This window comes from Scatophagus argus, chromosome 21 (assembly GCF_020382885.2).
Source record: "Scatophagus argus isolate fScaArg1 chromosome 21, fScaArg1.pri, whole genome shotgun sequence".
Lineage (NCBI taxonomy): Eukaryota > Metazoa > Chordata > Actinopteri > Scatophagidae > Scatophagus > Scatophagus argus.
Genome location: NC_058513.1, coordinates 8,233,262 through 8,252,830, shown reverse-complemented (window position 1 = coordinate 8,252,830; position 19,569 = coordinate 8,233,262). Strand labels below are relative to the sequence as shown.

The following is a 19,569-nucleotide window of genomic DNA, read 5'->3' as shown; positions in this document are numbered from 1 at the left end:
TTCACAAAAAGTAAAGGATCACTTTGTGCACTATTAAGATCTGTCTCTCACTTCCTCTCATTTGCCATCAAAACCAGAAAGTGGAATAAGAAAAACGGCATCTATGATAAATTTTGAGAATATCAATTTATATTTAATTTAGCTGAAGGTTTTCATTAATCATTACATGAGACAAATTATAGTCAATAGCTTGATGAGGCATAGAAGAACTTAAATGAAAGTGTGCATTTATGAATAACCAGTTAAAACCTTAACTTCATAAAAGGGCTTTTTTTTTAAAGCTCTGTGGCAAAACACTGTGCTTGTACGGGACATACAGCGCAGCACATGAGAAGATGTGTAAATGGTTATAGAGCTGACTCTCAGGTTTATAGTGTTTACATCAAAATCCAGTGAATTGTGTGGAAAGTGTGGCCCTTTTTATACATATCCTTAAGGGTAAATGGGCTATTGCTCACCCAATAGGCCTAATCATCTCTTTTAGAGTTCAGTCAGCACTTTAAGCTCACAGACTTTGTTTTCTGTGTGTTGCAATAAAGCCAAAACAATAAAAAAACAAATGAGTGTTCCCGTACTGAGTGACCACACTGGAAATTAGATATGTGCAATATATCAGCCGTACTGCATTAGCTGCTATTTATGTGGATAATTATAGTGACTCACCATGGGAAAAGGCTCATGTGGATTTGTTTTTGCAGCATATTTTCTACTGGTTTCGTTTCAGATCTCCTTTGTCAGTGTTTATTGTAGCTTGATTGTGAACATGATGTGTCTTTGGTCCAGATAAGCTGGGCTTCTCTGAACCAAGACAAATAATAACTGCTGGTTAGTACTTCAATCACGATGCACAGGTTTACAAAGGCAATGGCCAGTTATTGCCAAAACAGATTTGAATGAATTGATTGAATTGAATGAAATTTTTTGAACGCTAACAAACTTACACCTACTCTCTTTCTTTTTTCAGATGATGTGTCAATGAAAAATTAACTACTATTACCCATTCTGTAAATATATTTTCGAGCAAGGAAATTATCCTATTCTTTTCTATGTTGAGAACCTGATTGGCCGTCAGACATAACTTGGGCGGGCTCATTCCTCCTTAACTGTCGGTGATTGGTTGTCTACTTGATAAAAATCGGTTTTAAGTTCTCCATTGGAGGGAAACGTCAAACAGCTCTTCTTGTGATTGGTCAATATAACTAGCGCGAGAGGTTTCCCTGAAGTTTTGAATTTTCAAATTCGTAGTTACTTAGCGGCTATACGTTTTAGTTCAGCCAGGCAGCAGTTATTATTAGGCGATATCTGGGAGTTAGTTAGCTAGCGTTAGTAATAACTGTAGTGTGGAAGTTATTCAAAGCACCAGGGTTTGGTAATAAAAAAGGAAGAATGGCTGAACCACTGAAGGTAAATGTATTGTCACTTCGATGTTTAGTTTTTGTAGATAGCTTAACCAGCTACTAGTGTTAGCGTTGGTTACGGTTAAACTTAGCAGCAGTTTAAGTTAGCTAGCTAATATAGTTTTCTACAACATTATTCATCGTCGTCAATATTTAACGAGATGGTGCTTGGTGTTGGAACGCAAAAATGCGTTATACAGCAAGGTTAGATGTTCCCCTATTAGTCACCTAACGACCCCCCTCACCCCCCGACACATGGCACAACATCATACGTGATGTAGGCTAGAACAGTTTTTAGAAACCATGTCAGTGTTATGGTCCATGTAAAACATTTGGCTAGTAAGATAACGTGAATGCTAACTTGACATCTCTTTCTGTACCAATGTTTATGCTAAATAGCGTTATCCGTCCCATGGCTTTGCACACGCAATACTATGGTGCATTCATGTAGCATCAGTTTGAAATGAACAGATTAACTAATGCTGTATTAACGCTGTATGACGCCGGGGAAATGGGATATAATTATTTTTGATTATATTTGTCAGCGGTGTTTAAATTCGAAGCAGAGGTAGTGCTGATTTGTCAGTGTAGTGGCTGCAACCAGTAAGCCCTGTTTCAGACATCTGCCCCTAAGTGTCCTTTAGAATCAGTCTGAATCACATCCCAGGATCTGCAAGTGGTTGTTTTGTGCCCTGGTATTTTCAAATTTTCAGGAGAAATGGGATTTTTGCGTTCAGCAAATTGTCTAAAGATTAGTTGTGTCTACTTTAAAAACTCACGATTCAAGTAACTACAACGGTCTGAAGCTGTTTGAACAAGTGTTTCAATATTTTCACAAAAGACAACCTTGTGTCATTTTCAGCAGACCTCCTTTGAAAACAAGCTGGTGCAAAAGACGAAGAAAGATCCGAAGCGGCTGTCGGTGGAGAGAATCTATCAGAAGAAAACACAGCTGGAGCACATTTTGCTTCGACCGGACTCCTACATAGGCTCCGTAGAGCCTGTCACCCAAGTAAGAAGTCAAACAGCAGTGTCTTTGAAATTTATGGCTTCTCTAATGAACATTTATTGATTAAAGTCCTGTGGGAGGGTGGACTATTTTACATATTTTCATAGGAACTGTGTTCTAGTTGCAGGGTGGCATTTGGGTAATGGCGTTGATGGTTCATATTGTACAAATTTATGCATAAATCTGTAGTCACTAATGACTTTATTTTCTTAGCAAATGTGGGTGTATGATGAGGATGTTGGACTGAACTGCCGTGATGTAACGTTTGTGCCTGGGCTTTACAAGATTTTTGATGAGATCCTTGGTGAGTAATTGGCTCCTAGTGTTAGCTGGTATATGATGTAAATAAATAAACAAAATGATGACCCCCCCCCCCCCCCCCCATATGGCCGGCATACTACGCTGAAGCAAATTTATTTTATGTATTCATTTTTCTTTTTCTCCCTACAGTAAATGCAGCTGACAACAAGCAGAGGGATAAGAGCATGTCCTGCATCAAAGTCAACATTGATGTGTGAGTAATATTTGATATTGCCCAAGCAAAAGGTGAGGCAGGTCATCCACTAATCTTAAAGCCAGTGGTTTGATCCCCTGCTCCAACTGAATATTGAAGCATCCTTGGACAAGATAGTAAAAACCCAAACTTGCTCTCTGTGCTTGTGCATCTGCAGTTGGTGTGAGTGTATGTGAAGTAAGATGGGAAAAAATATATCATGGGAGACTTTGGATAGGAAGTAGTGTATCACTGATGAGTGGGTCAGCACTTTACATGACAGCTTCTGCCATCAGTGTGTGAATGTGTCAAGTGCACTGTGAGGAGAACGGTAAACTGCCATATAAACACAAGTGCATCCATCCATTTACCTCAAACAGTTAAGGTCTTGAAATATGTTCTAATCCTACTTTTTGCTTGACACTTTTCAAATAGCCCCAGTTCAACACGATGAAATGTGTTTGTTTGTTTTTCATTTCAGTGAGAACAATATCATCAGTGTATGGAATAATGGGAAGGGTATTCCAGTGGTGGAACACAAGGTGGAGAAGGTCTATGTGCCTGCTCTCATCTTCGGGCAGCTCCTCACCTCCAGTAACTACGATGATGACCAGAAGAAAGTCACTGGTGAGTTTAATTATCAGAAAATGAGTAACTTAGACTGTACTCATTATAAGATCAGAGTTCACACATCCCCTGATTCCAAAAACAAAAAAACAAAATCATCATAAGGGCAATGGCAAATTATGAATCCAAGACCCAGGTTGAACAGGAATGTAACTTTAAGCCATGTGTTGGGCTTTGTACAAACATGCCCTGTTTGGTGTTTAATAAGCTGACCATTACTTTTCTAGTATTCTAATCCACGTCTTCACACCATTACTTGTTCTTTAGGTGGACGCAATGGATATGGTGCTAAACTTTGTAACATCTTTAGCACAAAGTTTACAGTAGAGACTGCCTGTAAAGACTCAAAGAAAACATTCAAGCAGGTAGGAGGGAGGCTAAACCAAATTTTGTCTTTTGTCACTATTGTTACAAAAAAAAAATGTAATTTTACAAGTATGTCCATGCTTTCCACAGACTTGGTATGACAATATGGGCAGGGCAGGAGATAGTAGCATCAAACCATTTGACGGAGAGGAATATACTTGCATCACCTTTAGGCCAGACCTGGCCAAGTTTAAAATGAGCATCCTGGACAAAGACACAGTGGCTCTCATGACCAGGAGGGCCTACGACGTTGCTGGATCATCCAAAGGTGTCCGTGTGTTCTTCAATGGCAAGAGGCTGCCAGTAAGTTACCATTCTGTTTCACTTCTGTTACTTGCTTTCTTCCTGCTGTTTTTTGCCAGCCACCTATCTGTCAGATATTTCTTATTAAATTAGAAATGGCTTTGAATTGTCCTTTCAGATGTCATTAAGTTCAAACTACAAAATAATTAGAAATCAAACCAAACCAATCAACGAAAAAAATGTGAAGAGATCTTTCACGGACTTCATCCATAGCTACATAGATGGTTTTTAAATGATACAAACAAGAATAACCTCATCATTCCTTTTATACTTTCTTTCCTTTTGTTATTATTTTTAATTTTTCCTATTAATTGCATGAGCCTGTAGGGTAAATCTTGTGATTAAGACAATAAGACTAAGACAGATGCTCTTCTACTCCAGGTTACAGGTTTCCGTAGCTATGTGGACATGTATGTGAAGGACAAAGTGGACGAGACTGGCAATACTCTCACCGTGGTCCATGAGGTTGTCAATGAACGTTGGGAAGTCTGCCTCACCATGAGTGAGAAAGGTTTCCAGCAAGTCAGCTTTGTCAACAGTATTGCTACGACCAAGGTAACGTCGCAGTCTTTTAGGTTTTTTGTTGTGCATGTATTATGTATTTACACTATGATTAACTGAGTGATTTCGTGTGGGTTGTGACCTCCATGCCAAACGAGTTACTTTTTGTAAGTGGTGTTTTGGAATACTGACCTCCGATGCTAATTTTAATCTTAATTTTTCAGCTCTGTTTAAATTTCCATCTTAGAGCAGCTAAGAAGCCTTTAAGGCAGACTGAAGTAGTAAGCCAGGTTCCTTTGGCAGCTAAGTACATGTTTGGCTGCTCTCCCAGCCACTTTGTGTCACTGTGATTAAGACATATGACATTTATTCTGTAAATGGGATCTTATGTTTGCCCCCTGGACCTCAGGGAGGAAGGCACATCGACTATGTGGCTGACCAGGTGGTGAGCAAGCTCATTGAAGTGGTGAAGAAGAAGAATAAAGCTGGGGTGGCCGTCAAACCTTTCCAGGTAATTGTAACCTCACAACTGGAACTGTGATTGAATTATTGTCTTAATTGCTTGAGTAACAGAGCTGTCTAAATATTCTCTGTTAGCAAAACCCATGAGTGAATATGCTCCACTCCTCTCCAGGTGAAGAACCACATGTGGCTGTTTGTCAACTGCCTGATTGAGAATCCTACCTTTGATTCTCAAACCAAAGAGAACATGACACTGCAGCAGAAGACCTTTGGTTCCACTTGTGCTCTCAGTGATAAGTTCATTAAACAGGTGCTAATGAAAAACCACTGGCATTGCAGTCTTTCCCTCAATAGTGTAATCATCTGGTTTTCACTAATTCTCCTTAATTTCCTGATCTCTGCAGGCTACATCCTCAGGGATTGTGGAAAGTGTCATGAACTGGGTGAGGTTCAAGGCTCAGTCCCAGCTCAACAAGAAATGTTCAGCAGTTAAACACACAAAAATCAAGGGGGTGCCAAAACTGGATGATGCCAATGATGCCGGTATTGTATTCCACACTCTTATTTGTTTGAGGGGTTTTTTTTTCTTATGCAGTCCAACCTCATGAGAAAGCATATGAGCTGACATCATCTTGTTGGAATCGTGTTGTCTGGCAGGTGGGAAGAACTCCATCGGCTGTACACTGATCCTTACTGAGGGAGACTCAGCCAAGACGCTTGCTGTGTCTGGGCTGGGAGTGGTTGGCAGGGACCGCTATGGCGTCTTCCCTCTCAGAGGAAAAATGCTCAATGTGCGGGAGGCCTCAATCAAACAGGTTAGGCCCAACGGCATTTTGTTCATAGTCATTACATGGCAGCTGCATGGTTCTGTAGATGCTTTAGTCTCTGTAGTGACAAGAGGATAATAAATTAGCTGCATTTATCTGATATGGACACTTGTACATGAACAGTATCTCAGATGGCTTCAATCAGCGAAATCCATATTTAGCATCATCTGCATGAGAGATGAGAATTGCTTGATCTTCCTCATCAGATTATGGAGAACGCTGAAATCAACAACATCATTAAGATCCTTGGCCTTCAGTACAAGAAGAACTACAGCGACCCAGAATCCCTCAAGAGTCTGCGTTACGGCAAGATCATGATCATGACAGATCAGGTGGACCAGCAGTTTCATCTTAGAATGTGTCTTGCTTTCATTTTAATGTGTATGAATTTGTATTCACAATTTTAGGCTTATTTTTTGTTGCTGTTTTGTGCTTTCATACAGCTCCTTATAAACTCTGCTTTTTTAAAGGTTATCACTCACATCATTACTGGTGCACTGCCACATGTGCAAGTTTAACTGTTTTTTTATATTTCTAGTTTTACAGATGAACTTGCATTAGTATGACCAGACTCTGTTGTATTCTTGTGATTGCAACAGGATCAAGATGGCTCCCACATTAAGGGCCTGCTGATCAATTTTATCCATCATAACTGGCCGTCGTTGCTGCGCCACAACTTCCTGGAAGAGTTCATCACCCCAATCATTAAGGTATGCAGTCTCATACTGAAACTCATTTCTAATCTTGACAGAGGTCCAATCTGTCTGAGCAGTCCACTGGAATTTGCAATAACACTGCCATCTGGTGTTTAAACCTCAGATCACTCTGAAGTGAAGTCTTTTTAATTTTTATAGGAAAGCTGCTATTGCTCTTTAATAACAGTCCCACCTTTTATATAAAACTCACACTTTTTATGATTCCCTAACCCCCTCTTTAGGCATCTTACAAGAAGACTCAGCTGTCTTTCTACAGCATCCCTGAGTTCAATGCATGGAAAGAAAGCCAGCCCAACTACAAATCTTGGAAAATCAAATACTACAAAGGTTTGTTATAAACCCCTGTGTGGTAGTAAAAATGACAAGTAAGCATCCCTTCATACCAGGTTTAGTGTCATGGTTGCAGTCTTGTGTGTCGTTACAATCCTGTATTAATATGTTCTCTTCTTTTGTGGTCTTCATCCATCCAGGTTTGGGAACCAGCACATCTCAGGAAGCCAAGGAGTACTTCTCTGACATGCAGAGACACCGTATCCCGTTCAAGTACTCCGGGCCCGAAGACGATGAAGCTATCACCCTTGTAAGATCTTACCCAGCTATTTGTCTCATCCCTCGAGTGATTTGCACTGCTGGGAAGATCATGTCAAATTTAACTGACACTTTTCTGTCTCTTTTTTGCGTCCAGGCCTTTAGCAAGAAGAAAGTGGAAGAGCGAAAAGAGTGGCTGACCAACTTCATGGTCAACAGGCGCCAACGCAGAGAGCACAACCTCCCTGAGGTAACCCCCCAACAGCTAATGAACTGAATCATGTGCTTTAATGCTCATTTCTGTTAAGTTTCACTGTGTCTTTGATCTCTCTCCAGGATTACCTGTACGGTCAGTCCACCAAGTTCCTCTCCTACAACGACTTTGTCAACAAGGAGCTGGTGCTTTTCTCCAACTCTGACAATGAGAGGTCAATCCCCTGCCTGGTGGATGGTGCGTGAAGTGATTATGGTCACCAAGAACATAATTGTAGCTTCTAAGAAACACTTCTTGTTAGGTGCGAAAGTGGTCTAATGTGCATCTGCATCTGGGGTGTATGTCAGGTCTGAAACCAGGCCAGAGGAAGGTGCTGTTCTGTTGCTTCAAACGGAATGACAAGCGGGAGGTGAAGGTGGCCCAGTTGGCTGGCTCGGTGGCTGAGATGTCAGCCTACCACCATGGAGAGGTGAGAGGAGATTACTGTTGAAAGAGCTGATTTACCAAATATGTTTACAGTGCTGAAGGTTGTTTTTTGCATAAACTTGAAAAAAGGCTCTCTTTCTGCTTTCAGTGTTTAGAATATGCTTTGGATTTTAAATTTTACTGCCATTTGCATCATTCTTATGAAGACAAAGTCAGTAGTTGATGCTTTCTTCAGTTTGTTATTTTAATGAATTAATTTATTTTTAAATTATCTTGGATTGTATTTCACTATTGCACATTGTATATCATTTTTCGGGTGAGCAGTTTTAGCAGTTTTAAAACTCCTCAATTCTTTTCTTTTTTTTTTCAGGCCTCTCTCATGATGACTATTGTTGGTTTGGCCCAAAACTTTGTGGGAAGCAACAACTTGAACCTGCTGCAGCCTCTTGGCCAGTTTGGAACCAGGCTGCATGGTGGCAAAGACTCTGCCAGCCCTCGATACATCTTCACCATGCTCAGGTCAGCAGCCTCCTTACAAACTACAAATAATCTGCAATCTCCTGCACGCATTGGTGAGTGTCGAAGGAGATGATTTCATGGTTTACAAAGCCAGTGATTAATGCCCAGATTCTTCCAACTGTCTGTTCTTCCAGCTCTCTTGCCCGCCTTGTTTTCCCACCTGTGGATGACAACCTGCTCAAGTACAACTACGATGACAACCAGCGTGTAGAGCCCGAGTGGTACATGCCCATCATCCCCACTGTGCTGGTGAATGGTGCCGAAGGTATCGGCACAGGTTGGGCCAGCAAGATCCCCAACTATGACATCCGAGAGATCATCAGCAACATCCACCGCATGCTCAATGGTGACGAGCCTCTGCCCATGGTGAGGACGAAGAACGGTCGTTGTTGCTTTCTGAGATGGCTATCTTGTGTCTTCTGATGTACAAATCAGATGACGAGGTTGCTTTTTTTTCTCTCTCTCATAGCTCCCAAGCTACAAAGGCTTCAGAGGCACAATTGAGCAGGTGATGGACAACCAGTTCATGAACAGTGGAGAGGTGGCCATCATTGATTCCACCACCATTGAGATCTCTGAATTGCCAGTCAAATCCTGGACACAGGTCAGTCACTGAAGCTTTGTCCTTTTGCTTAAGGATGTATTCAGGATGTTCCATTGAGTATGTTGATGCTGTCTGCAGCATAAACTCCAATACAAGTAATTTAAGTACTTATGAGGCCATTTTTATTATTTCTCTACACCTTACTCTCTGTGGTCCAGACCTACAAGGAGAACGTGCTGGAACCAATGCTGAACGGTACAGAGAAGGTCCCTGCTCTGATCACAGACTTCAAGGAATACCATACCGATACCACCGTGCGCTTTGTGGTCAAGATGGCAGAAGAGAAGCTGCGGGAGGCAGAGGCTGCCGGCCTCCACAAAGTCTTCAAACTCCAGAGCCCCCTCACCTGCAACTCCATGGTAATGGCTGCTACACATATGCATACATGTAATGTTCATTTTGACAGGATGAATCAAGTCTGCTTGTACCTAACTTTAAAATCTGCAAAAAAGGGGAAAAAAAATCTAAAAAGTTTCAACCGATTTTCCTTGTTTAAGGTTCTGTTTGACCATGTGGGCAGTCTGAAGAAGTACGAGTCAGTGCAGGATATTCTCAAGGACTTCTTCGAGTTGAGGATGAAGTACTATGTGCTGAGAAAGGATTGGCTGGCCGGCATGCTGGGGGCAGAGAGCGCTAAACTCACCAACCAGGCACGCTTCATCCTGGAGAAAATCCAGGGCACCTTGGTCATTGGTTAGTAGGTTATTACATTTTTTGTTTAAAGCACATGCTGCTGCAATTTCATTTGAGGGACATGCACCCAAGAAAAATAAAATCCTTTCTGCCTGCTAGCAGTGAACCTTGAACCTTGATTTTGACCCTGTTTTGATTTTCCTTGAAAAATGTTCAAACTGGCCATCTAATTTGTAGAGAACAAGCCAAAGAAGGAACTGATTCGCATGCTGCAGCAGATGGGCTATGACTCAGACCCAGTCAAGGCGTGGAAACTGGCTCAAGAGAAGGTAGGACACTTCTCTAATTAATGATAAATACTAAATAATCATCCTCCTCCCGTGTAAAATAGCACGTCTGTGTTCATTCTTGTAGAATGAGGAGCAGATGGAGGAGGAAGAGGAGGAAGAAGCTGAGAAAGAGGACACCAGTGGTCCAGACTACAACTATCTGCTGAGCATGCCCATGTGGTTCTTGACCAAAGAGAAGAAAGAGGAGCTGTGCAAACAGAGAGATGCTAAGGTGTGATGTTCAGCTATGCGTTCAGAATTTAATTCAAAATTTAAATTGTTCTTTCCCATGCAGACTTGTCAATTTTTGACCCAACTGCTGTTCTGTAGATGACAGAGTTGAACACCCTGAAGAGGAAGACTCCAGAAGACCTGTGGAAGGAAGACCTTGCTGCTTTCTCTGAGGAACTGGAGGTATCTGTTTACACCTGTTGTACTTTTTCTATTTTACCATATTGTAGAAATATGCTCAGCTAGAGGCTCGGATGGCTGTCAGCCTTGTGGAAAATCTTCTGACCTTGTTCTTTCCTGTGCTCAGGTCTTTGAGACAAAAGAAAAGGAGAATGCCATGATGCCAGTTAAAAAGGGGGCTGGAAAAGGCAAAGTGGTGAAGGTAAAGCAGGAGACTCTGCCCACGCCACAGGGTCGCCGCGTTATCCCCCGTGTTACCAGCACCATGAAGGCTGAAGCTAACAGGAAGGCTGATATTAAGAAAGGAGAAGGCAAGAGAGGCAGGAAAATCAAGGCACGTCTTTTTTTTTTCAAATTCAAATGAATCATTCTGGACAAAGAAATATACGATTGCTGCTAATTTGGATCATACAGCACACTCCCCAAATGAACATTAACGTTTTGCTTGACCTCATTTCTGTCATTGCAGAGTGAAAATGTAGTGATGAAGATGGAGTTTGGAGAAGATGCAGAGAACGCAGAGCCAAGTGAGGAGATTGGCTTGGCTGCACGACTGAGCAAGAAAACTAAAACCCAGGCAAAGGAAAAAGGTGAGAGTGGCTGCTATGGTAACAACATGTTGCATTAATCGATTTGGCTTGATCTTTAGTTTTTTGATTCGTGTTACTGTCATTTCTGTGGCGTACATTTCACTCAAACAAATTAAAAAAGTTCGGTAAAAAATTATTTTGAACTCAGTGGAACTTTTTACCCTCAGTCATGATCAAAACTACCTCCTTCCACAACCCTCACTGTATTTTGAAAGCGAAACCTGAGATTTTGTTTATCCATTTCAAGCTTTTAATCCTTGTTATATAAATACTTCAGGGATAGGATATGAGCCAGCATATCATAAACTGTGTTTATTACATCCACCTGCAATTTATGACTTGTATAGCAGCAAAGCTGACACGTCAAACTGTTTGAGCCAGCAACAAGTTTATTGCTGCATGTTTGTAGAATAGTAACAGACTGCTATGCTGTGGCAAGATTATGAGGATGCCGTCTATGTTATGGTTTGCTTACATGTCAAACAGCATCATGACAGATCTGCAGCAGTAGGCTCTGTCTGAAGCCCTTTATCGACAGCTGCACCTTTTGTTCCCTCAGTAGTCCGTTCAGTTGCCTGGAATATTAGAGCATTCACAATAAAAATAACAAAACCTTTAATATCAACATCAGCATTGGGTTACAGTAAATTATTACAGATTGCCTCTCTTTTTTTAAATATGGTATGTAGACCTGGTGAATGAGGCTTCATTGCATTTTTATGAACGCTGTCTGAGAGATGTACTCACCTGCAGCAGGATCAAAGACCAGCAAGCAGAGCACTCTCCAGTTCAAGCCTCTCGCCAAGAAGCCCAAGAAGAATCCGTGGACGGATGATGAGTCTGAGGGCCAGTCTGCTGACAGTGAAATAGACGCAGAAGAAGTGGCCGCCCCCAGAGAGCGCGTTGAGCGCAAAACAAAAGGTGATTTGGTTAGACCCTGACCCTGACTGCAGTCATCGCTCACAGTTAGACAGATGTATCCATGGTTGTTTCCCATCTATTGTCCTCCTCTGAGAAACACTTTGTTTCCCACACTGTCGGACAATATGTAATCACTCCAGTGTTTTGGATTTTGAATTAAAACGCTGATTAAACGCATTTCCTGAGGCTAATTAGCTCTTATCTCAGCTCACCCCAAACTGACCTTAGTAACAGACGTGCAATTAGTTATCTATTTTGTAAGATGACTAATCAAACAAACTACTCATTCAAAATTTTCTTTAAATACATGGAAGCTCTGCTCAATCAAACTGTTCTGTGGCTTATTTCTGAAGGTGCGGTGAAGTACAGCATGTCTGACAGTGAGGATGAATTTGATGACTGGGGGAAGAAGGATGCTCCCAAACGGAAAGCTCTTATCAGTGATGATGATACCAGCTTTGCCCCAGAGCCCAACACCATGGCTGACAGCGATGTGGACTCTCCAGCCCCACCTCCCAAAGCTCCACAACCCACGTCAGTATCGTCATGTGTAAAACTTCCTTGACATTTTCATACCTTTTATTTACCTTAAATCAAATCTCATCATTTCTCTGCAGGAAGAAAGTGGCAAAGAGCAAAACGACAGTAAAACAAGCTGAAAGCAAGTCAAGCTGTAAGTGTTTTTTTTTTATGCCACACTTGTGTGATGAGCTTGAGAAGTGTCTGGGGTTTAATCATTTGCTCTCTGCGGTGCTCTGCAGCTCCCTCGGATGATCAGGTACCTGCGCCTAAGGCTCCAGTTCAACGTAAAACCAAAGAGGCTGCGCCTAAGAAAGCCCCTGCTGCCAAGAAACCAGCTGCGTCCAAGAAGAAAGCTGCAGGTATGTAAACGGGTTCGCCTGATTGCGAGCAAGCTTTACATGTCACACTGAATGAAAAGCAGATTCATGGTTAAAGTTTGTAAAATGTGATGGTGCTGCTTTTCCATTTATATCAAATTGTACCAGTCGTACGCATGCAGCTCATATTTTTTGTGAGCACAAATTAAACTGCATGATGGCTAAAGGAAAACAAAAAACATCAAATGCATTCTTCTCCAGTCTGTATGGTCAGTATGGTCTGTTTTTCCTGATCTTTTCTCACAGGTGAAAAGCAGCCGTCCATCATGGATGTTTTTTCTAAGCCCAAACCTTCATCGAACACGGCTGCCAAAAAGATGCCTTCATTTGACTCCAGTGACTCCGAGGGTGAAGCCAAAGCTCCGGTTGCAAAAGCAAAGCCCGTTTTTAAAAGAAAACAGGCTGACAGTGACGACTCTGATAGCAGCTCGGACAACCTCATGTCACGCCTGAAGGCCAAAACAACTGCAGGCAGCAAGGTCTGTTTCACTTCAGCTATCACTCTGAGGCCTCATTATGGACATGTTTCTATAACTGAATATTTCATTTTTATCTTATTTATTTTACAGAAAACCAAGAAGTGGTTTGACGATGAAAGCTTCCAGGTTTCAGACCAGGAAGACGCGTCTCCCATAGTGGTGGCACCACGGGACAAGCCCTCACGTGCCCGGAAAGCTGTGACCTACAACGTAGACTCAGACTCAGATGAAGACTTTTAAATGATTTTCTGTAAGACGCTGTCAACTCTGTTCTTTATTAGGTTATGCACACAGTTTGTGCCTTGTCATTAAATGTGCTTTTGATTTTATTGCTTGACACACTTGTGGCTTGAATGGACCTGCAGTTTTTAAAAACCTGATTGATTGTAGGAAAGTTTCTTATCCTGACAAGTGGAGAAGAAAGCTAAAAAGTTCATATGCATCTGGTGCTTTGACCCTATTAATATCTGTGTTTAAGTCTAGTTTTAAAATATCTGAGGCTTTTTTAAAATGTCTTTTGTAATCTACTTGTCTTGTCTTGTCTTGTAAATATTTCAATGGCTGTTCATTTTATATGTTGAAAAATAAAATTAACCTGTTTGTACTGGTAGTTCAGTGTATTTTGCAATTGTTAGTTGCATGACTGGATTGCTCTAAGGGCTAATGTTTAGTGAAACGTGTCATTGTTTTTGTCCAGCTGTGCAAGTGAGGTTCTCAGTAGGAATGTTTTAGGGAGGGGAAACTGGATTAATGGCTTGGGGAAATTAACATTTATTTAGACAAATAAGCTTTTTAAAACTGTTTTCATTCATAAGTTAAGGTTGTGTTTGTTGAAAGTTGAAATTGAAGTTGAAGATGAAGAATTTATAGTTTTTTAGTACCATATTTGTAACATTGCAATATCACAGCAGCAAGGAGGATTGAAAAACAGCAAAATCAAAGCCATAACATATCAATAAACTTGAAAAAAAAAACTTGAACTGCGCATAAGTGTAAAGTATAAATGTCCTGAATGAGTAGCTTATAATGGATGAATGAATGTGGTCTACTGGACGCAGTACTGAAACAATTCAGTCATAAAGTCACTGTGAAGCAATCAACACTTTTATTGCTTACAAGAAAACATTAAACTGACTCAGTGATGATCAGACGAATTTAAGTGCTTACTGAATGAATCACACTGCATGTACAATTAATCATAGGGTGATTATGTAAGTTGCATGTTCTCATGTTGCCCCCCTGTGACCAGGAAAACTAGTAGTCCAGCTCAGAACAGATCCTTCCTGTCATTTAGGAAGCTCTTTGAAATGCTCATCAAGAGTTTGCCTTTCTTGTCAAAACATCACTTCTGTCTGGGACTCCTGATGGGTGCAGATTAGGACGTAGCAGGAATTTCCTAAACTGTTGCCGCCCTCTCAATTATAAGCCCCAGTAGACCTCAGTCTCATGCCACATGGAGGGTGAGCTGGTATGGACGTGAGCTTTTTTTATTTGTTTAAATCCTTCTTTGATTTCTTTGAGAACATAACAGCCTGAAAGAAGACAAACACTTGGTTTCACATGGCTCTGCAACAGGTAAATGAAATGCCTCGGGCTGAACCTATTTTGACATCTTGCTGCCGTTGGCTTGCCTGAAATGTTGTGTCTGAAGTTCAGACCGGATTCTATGACCCATCATATTGAGTGATCTGAAAATGGATTTATGGTTAGGCAGTACGGGGTCCTACAGTACCTGGCTTACAAAATCTGATGGGTCACAGAATTGGATGTGACACCGGCGAGATGCTCAACCAGCCGGTACACTTCCACAAGTAGCAGCTTGTAGCCTGATAGAGGCTGTATTCATAGTGGTGTGCCGTTACAATGAAGTGCAAATGTGTGTAGAAGAACCAACATCTGCCATTTTATGTTTGATATAAATATACTGACCAATCTTCCTGATAACTGGATATGAATTTATGTTATAGCAAGGGTTTTTATGTAGCAAGATCATATGTTTAACAAGAAAAGGAAGATAGGTTTAATCAATGCCAGGGATGTTGTTTTACTCATTGTATCATATGCTTTAATTACGGTTACTGCAGGTGGTGTTATCATGTTACTTTTTGTTTCAGGTTATTGGAATATGAACCCTGTCACAGCTTTAGGTGCATAAACCCTGGACCTTTGATCTACACTTTAGTCTTACAGTCATGCATCGGAGATAATAAAATACATTTTAGTTTCTTTTTTACACCATTTCCTTTAAGACAGACAGGAGGATAGATCTCCACACTTTTAAGAAGTTATCGTGCTGACAGTGCTGCAATCATGGGAGAATGGGGTTTCCTTGGCGGTCTCTTCGACAGCCTCCAGACGCACTCACCGATGCTTGGACGTTTCTGGCTCTTGATCATGCTTGTTTTTAGGATACTGATTCTGGGAACTGTAGCCAGTGACCTGTTCGACGATGAGCAAGAGGAGTTTGCCTGCAACACCCTCCAGCCGGGCTGCAAACAGGTGTGCTACGACATGGCCTTTCCTATCTCCCAGTACAGATTTTGGGTGTTTCACATCGTTCTCATCGCTACACCTTCCCTGGTTTTCCTTGTGTATGCTATGCATCACAGTAGCAAGAAGACAACCTGCTCTAAATTCAACCGAACTTACAGCCAGGACAACAAAGTGGATCTCCATTTAAGGAGGCTTTATATTGTCACCGTAGCCTTTCGCATAGTGGCAGAAGTTGGCTTTCTCGTAGGCCAGTGGCTGCTGTACGGCTTCAAGGTGGAGGCCCAGTTCCCCTGCAGCCGCTTTCCTTGCCCCTACACGGTGGACTGCTTCACCTCCCGCCCTGCAGAGAAAACCATCTTCCTCTGCTTCTACTTCATTGTAGGTGTGATAGCAGCCATCTCCAGCTGTGCTGAGCTTCTCTACGGCTCCGTGAAGTGGTTCTGCTCAGAACGGGGGGACACCAGACTGGAGCGCACTCACTGCGTCTGCGAGAACCTCCACAACATTAAGCAAGAGGAAGCAGAGGAAGAGGAGAAATACCGAGAAAAGACTGTGCCAGAAAATGCATCCAGCATCGTGACACCGAAGAGAGGATCAGTGAGGAGCAGCGCAAGTAGGAAGGTCTCCAGCGTCGGCAACAAGAACAAGGGCGTCAGATATGTGAGCAAGAGGACACTCATGGTGTGAGAGCACCTTGATGCCAACATGCTGGTCCCTTCTTTTCATCTAAAAGTTATGAATGATATTACTAATTGCTGTGTACTAACCCACACACACACACACACACAAAAGAAAAAAAAAGATAGGAGTCTTCAGAAATTCGGAAATTCTTGGGAGACAGTCAGGAAATGAGCAAAGGCAAAACAAGACTGATGGCTTTGATAAGGCAGATGCATTATTGCCTTGTTTTGGCTGATGAATCATTACAAACCACAAATAATTCCTGAGGGAAACCGCCTGTGGATTACATGTGATGCACTGATTGATTTTTTTCATTTGAGCATCCGAAACAATTCTTAAAGGAAACATCCACCATGAAACAGTCTTGTGTTGTTCCAGTGGCCACGTCTGCTGTATGTCAATAGATTGCAGATTTTTCTCTTTGAGAAATAGTGTGGGAAATATTTGTTTGCTTGTTCAGAGTTAGAGAAGCTCAGCACTGCTTTGGATTCACTGAACAGATATGAAAGTGAAATCAATCTTGTCAACATGAAAGCAAAGTGTATTTCCACAAATATCAAGCTATTTGCTTTTTGCGATATTTAGAGAGAAAACCATCTTCCTCTGATATGAATTGGATTCTATTTTGAGGCATATTTACACACTGATGTGCAAAGATCCTCAGTGTCTTTAACAATGGGATCTACATTTATCAAGGCAACAACATTACAACGCTGTCCTTGTTTAAGATGTTCAGCAACACTTGTTAATAATGTACCCCTAAGGCCTTGCTGGAGGCTTAACTAACGGCTCTGTTAATGATAAATAGATAGTTGAGAAGACTTCATAAGCCAGTCCCGGGATCAACGGCACCAACTGGAGCATTAACCTAATGTTTTGATGGTGAGGGAAACCCGTAAGCACAGGGAGCTGCTTAAAATCTTAGTAAGGACAATGTCCTTCCAAATCCCTTTGGTTGACTTGACTGAAAAGAAATGCAGAGGATAGGGACCAAACTTTATTTAGTTTTTACTAATGGCATTTCTTTCTGCATTCTTCCTGAATAGAGAGCATTTTTTTCAATTTTGGAATCCAAAAGTTGTTCCTATCAATGGCTTTTAACTGACATGTTAATCATTAGCAAATGGTAACCAGTTATAAAGTCATTAGCTATGACTTATAAGCTGTATGTTACTTAATACTAAATCCCATTATATAACATGAACATGTCATTGAATATGCGTCACACTGTGGCCATGACTTGGTAGGATGAAGTGCTGATTTAAAGTAAATGTCTTTTTAAATGTCTAACAACTTTAACTTGAATGTGATCGCGTGAACAGAGACTGTTTCTCACAGAAGGAGCTGGTTTTGCTGGTTTTCCTTCTGCTTCATGTGTCTTCCACATGATCATGAATTAAAAAAAAAACTGCACATATTTCTGAAGCTTTATTCTTTCTGCATGTAGAAAATTCCATTTTATTTTTCCATTTTTAACATGTTTGCTGTTCAAGTACAATTAATTAAAATAGCTTATCATTTGTCAGCTAAATCAACAGTACCCAGCCCCGGTACACCGAGTCATTTCACATCGGTTAACAATCCCTCAATTTAGTGTACAGCTAGAACAAGTACAATAAGAGATAAGTGACACATCATCATCAACAGATGTAGATCATGCTATTGGTTTCACTCAGTTTCACTTTTACTCTTCTCTGCAGGAATTACGCTGTGCGGTCACTCTGCTCTTAATTAATATATTATCACTTTTCACCTGGAGAATATTCAAGTTCCCCTCCCATCCAAAATGTTTCACAGATTTTAAAGCAGAGTTTGACACTAGAAGGCTGTTGTCTCATTAATCAGCTGAATGGGAAAAATTCTCTGTGATCATGTTAAATCTTCACTGTGAGGCCAGTTGCTGTCTGATACACCTTTGTGTTGAAAGATCCAACTTTTGAAATTAAAAAAACATTTGCATATTCACTGGTTCTTGAGATAAAAAATGATGACTTAAAGCAGAGAATTTTTTATACGCTTATAACATGTCTGTAAGAGGACCCCAAGACAGGTTTTAATGTTTTACTGATTTTCTTAATCACACATCAGGGGATATCATTTGACATTTTTTTAGTCATATATTGATGCCTGCATAAAATAACAAAATTTATGTCATAATGAACGATATTCATTTTCTCAATGTAAAAACCAGAGAAAGGTTTTGCTGGCATTAATTTCAGGAATTTGATCTTCCACACAGTAATGTGAAAGTCCAAAGAAAACACAACAAATTTCTTTTCTGGATATGTTCTATGTAAGAATATGTTCTGGAAGCACCGCATCTGGCGAAAACAATCTTGGTGAAAGCAGCACATCGCTTTCGCCTTCTTTTAAGTGCCTTTTGTCAACAGTAGGTGGCAGCAGCGGAGCAGTAAATCATAAATCAAGAAGCTCCTATCTTCAGTAAGATGACTTCATTTGCAGCCACATTATTTCAGTGACAGCATCCACATTTTCCAGTCACCAGTTTGTTTGTTTTTTTTTCTCCACTGCCTGACATTGTGGCTAATTCCTCAGTTTGTACTAAATCATTATAATGTCTCCCTCAGCCACTCCCTCATAAACAAACAGGCTTAGGGCTCCGTGTCAACTGAATCAACTAGTTCTTTGTTTTTACTGATCACTGCTGCATTTGCAGTGAGAACGCACTCGGATGAAGTAAATGTGATTGTCCTTTGAAGACTTAAGCAGTCGCAGATGCAAGTGGCTCATCTGAACATGGCATAATCTAAATATTCTCCAAAGAAGCTTATTTTTGACTCAGATATTCCTCACACACACACACACACACACACACACACACACACATACACACATACTCCTGCTGTTCCCTGGACGCATCATATATGCAGATTGCAAAGCGGTGCAGGCTCTTTGATGTGCATAGAACAGAATTCTAGATGTGTTTTATATAACCACTCAAGAGGGAAGGAAGGAAAAGTCGAAGAGGATTACCGTCAAAACTTTCCTTCTTTCCTTTTGTCTGGCTGCGTCTCTACCTTTTTCATGTCCGCCTAGTCAAACTGGAAGTGAGCCTGTTTCTGCCTTTCTATACCTCCTCTTCAGACTCTATCTTTTTTCTCTCTCTCTTTCTGTGCCTTT

At 41.1% G+C, this 19,569-nt stretch overlaps 2 protein-coding genes across 4 annotated transcripts; both read left to right on the top strand.

Annotated features, from left to right (window-relative positions):
- The first annotated feature begins 1,200 nt into the window (after nt 1–1,200).
- Nucleotides 1,201–13,911, top strand: top2a (DNA topoisomerase II alpha). 3 transcript variants are annotated; one of them, XM_046377676.1, is made up of 35 exons: nt 1,201–1,404; nt 2,260–2,409; nt 2,620–2,710; nt 2,857–2,920; nt 3,381–3,526; nt 3,794–3,891; nt 3,983–4,195; nt 4,577–4,750; nt 5,106–5,207; nt 5,331–5,468; nt 5,563–5,701; nt 5,816–5,973; nt 6,192–6,317; nt 6,585–6,695; nt 6,923–7,028; nt 7,172–7,281; nt 7,387–7,479; nt 7,566–7,680; nt 7,791–7,912; nt 8,240–8,388; nt 8,523–8,754; nt 8,858–8,992; nt 9,151–9,351; nt 9,490–9,685; nt 9,863–9,954; nt 10,040–10,186; nt 10,285–10,368; nt 10,493–10,699; nt 10,835–10,955; nt 11,712–11,876; nt 12,230–12,410; nt 12,494–12,549; nt 12,638–12,757; nt 13,022–13,254; nt 13,345–13,911. In XM_046377676.1, the coding sequence occupies exons 1-35, from the start codon at nt 1,387–1,389 to the stop codon at nt 13,492–13,494; spliced, it is 4,743 nt and encodes a 1,580-aa protein (XP_046233632.1). In that variant the 5' UTR covers nt 1,201–1,386; the 3' UTR covers nt 13,495–13,911. The 3 variants fall into 3 exon arrangements, with proteins under 3 accessions (XP_046233632.1, XP_046233630.1, XP_046233631.1); XM_046377674.1 differs by having other exon boundaries at nt 1,203–1,404; nt 11,709–11,876; nt 13,345–13,906; XM_046377675.1 differs by having other exon boundaries at nt 1,204–1,404; nt 2,263–2,409; nt 11,709–11,876; nt 13,345–13,905.
- Nucleotides 13,912–14,702: 791 nt separating this feature from the next.
- On the top strand, nt 14,703–18,390 carry LOC124053289 (gap junction delta-3 protein-like). Its single transcript, XM_046378358.1, has 2 exons — nt 14,703–14,829; nt 15,369–18,390. The coding sequence occupies exon 2, from the start codon at nt 15,565–15,567 to the stop codon at nt 16,432–16,434; it is 870 nt and encodes a 289-aa protein (XP_046234314.1). The 5' UTR covers nt 14,703–14,829; nt 15,369–15,564; the 3' UTR covers nt 16,435–18,390.
- Nucleotides 18,391–19,569: the final 1,179 nt, after the last annotated feature.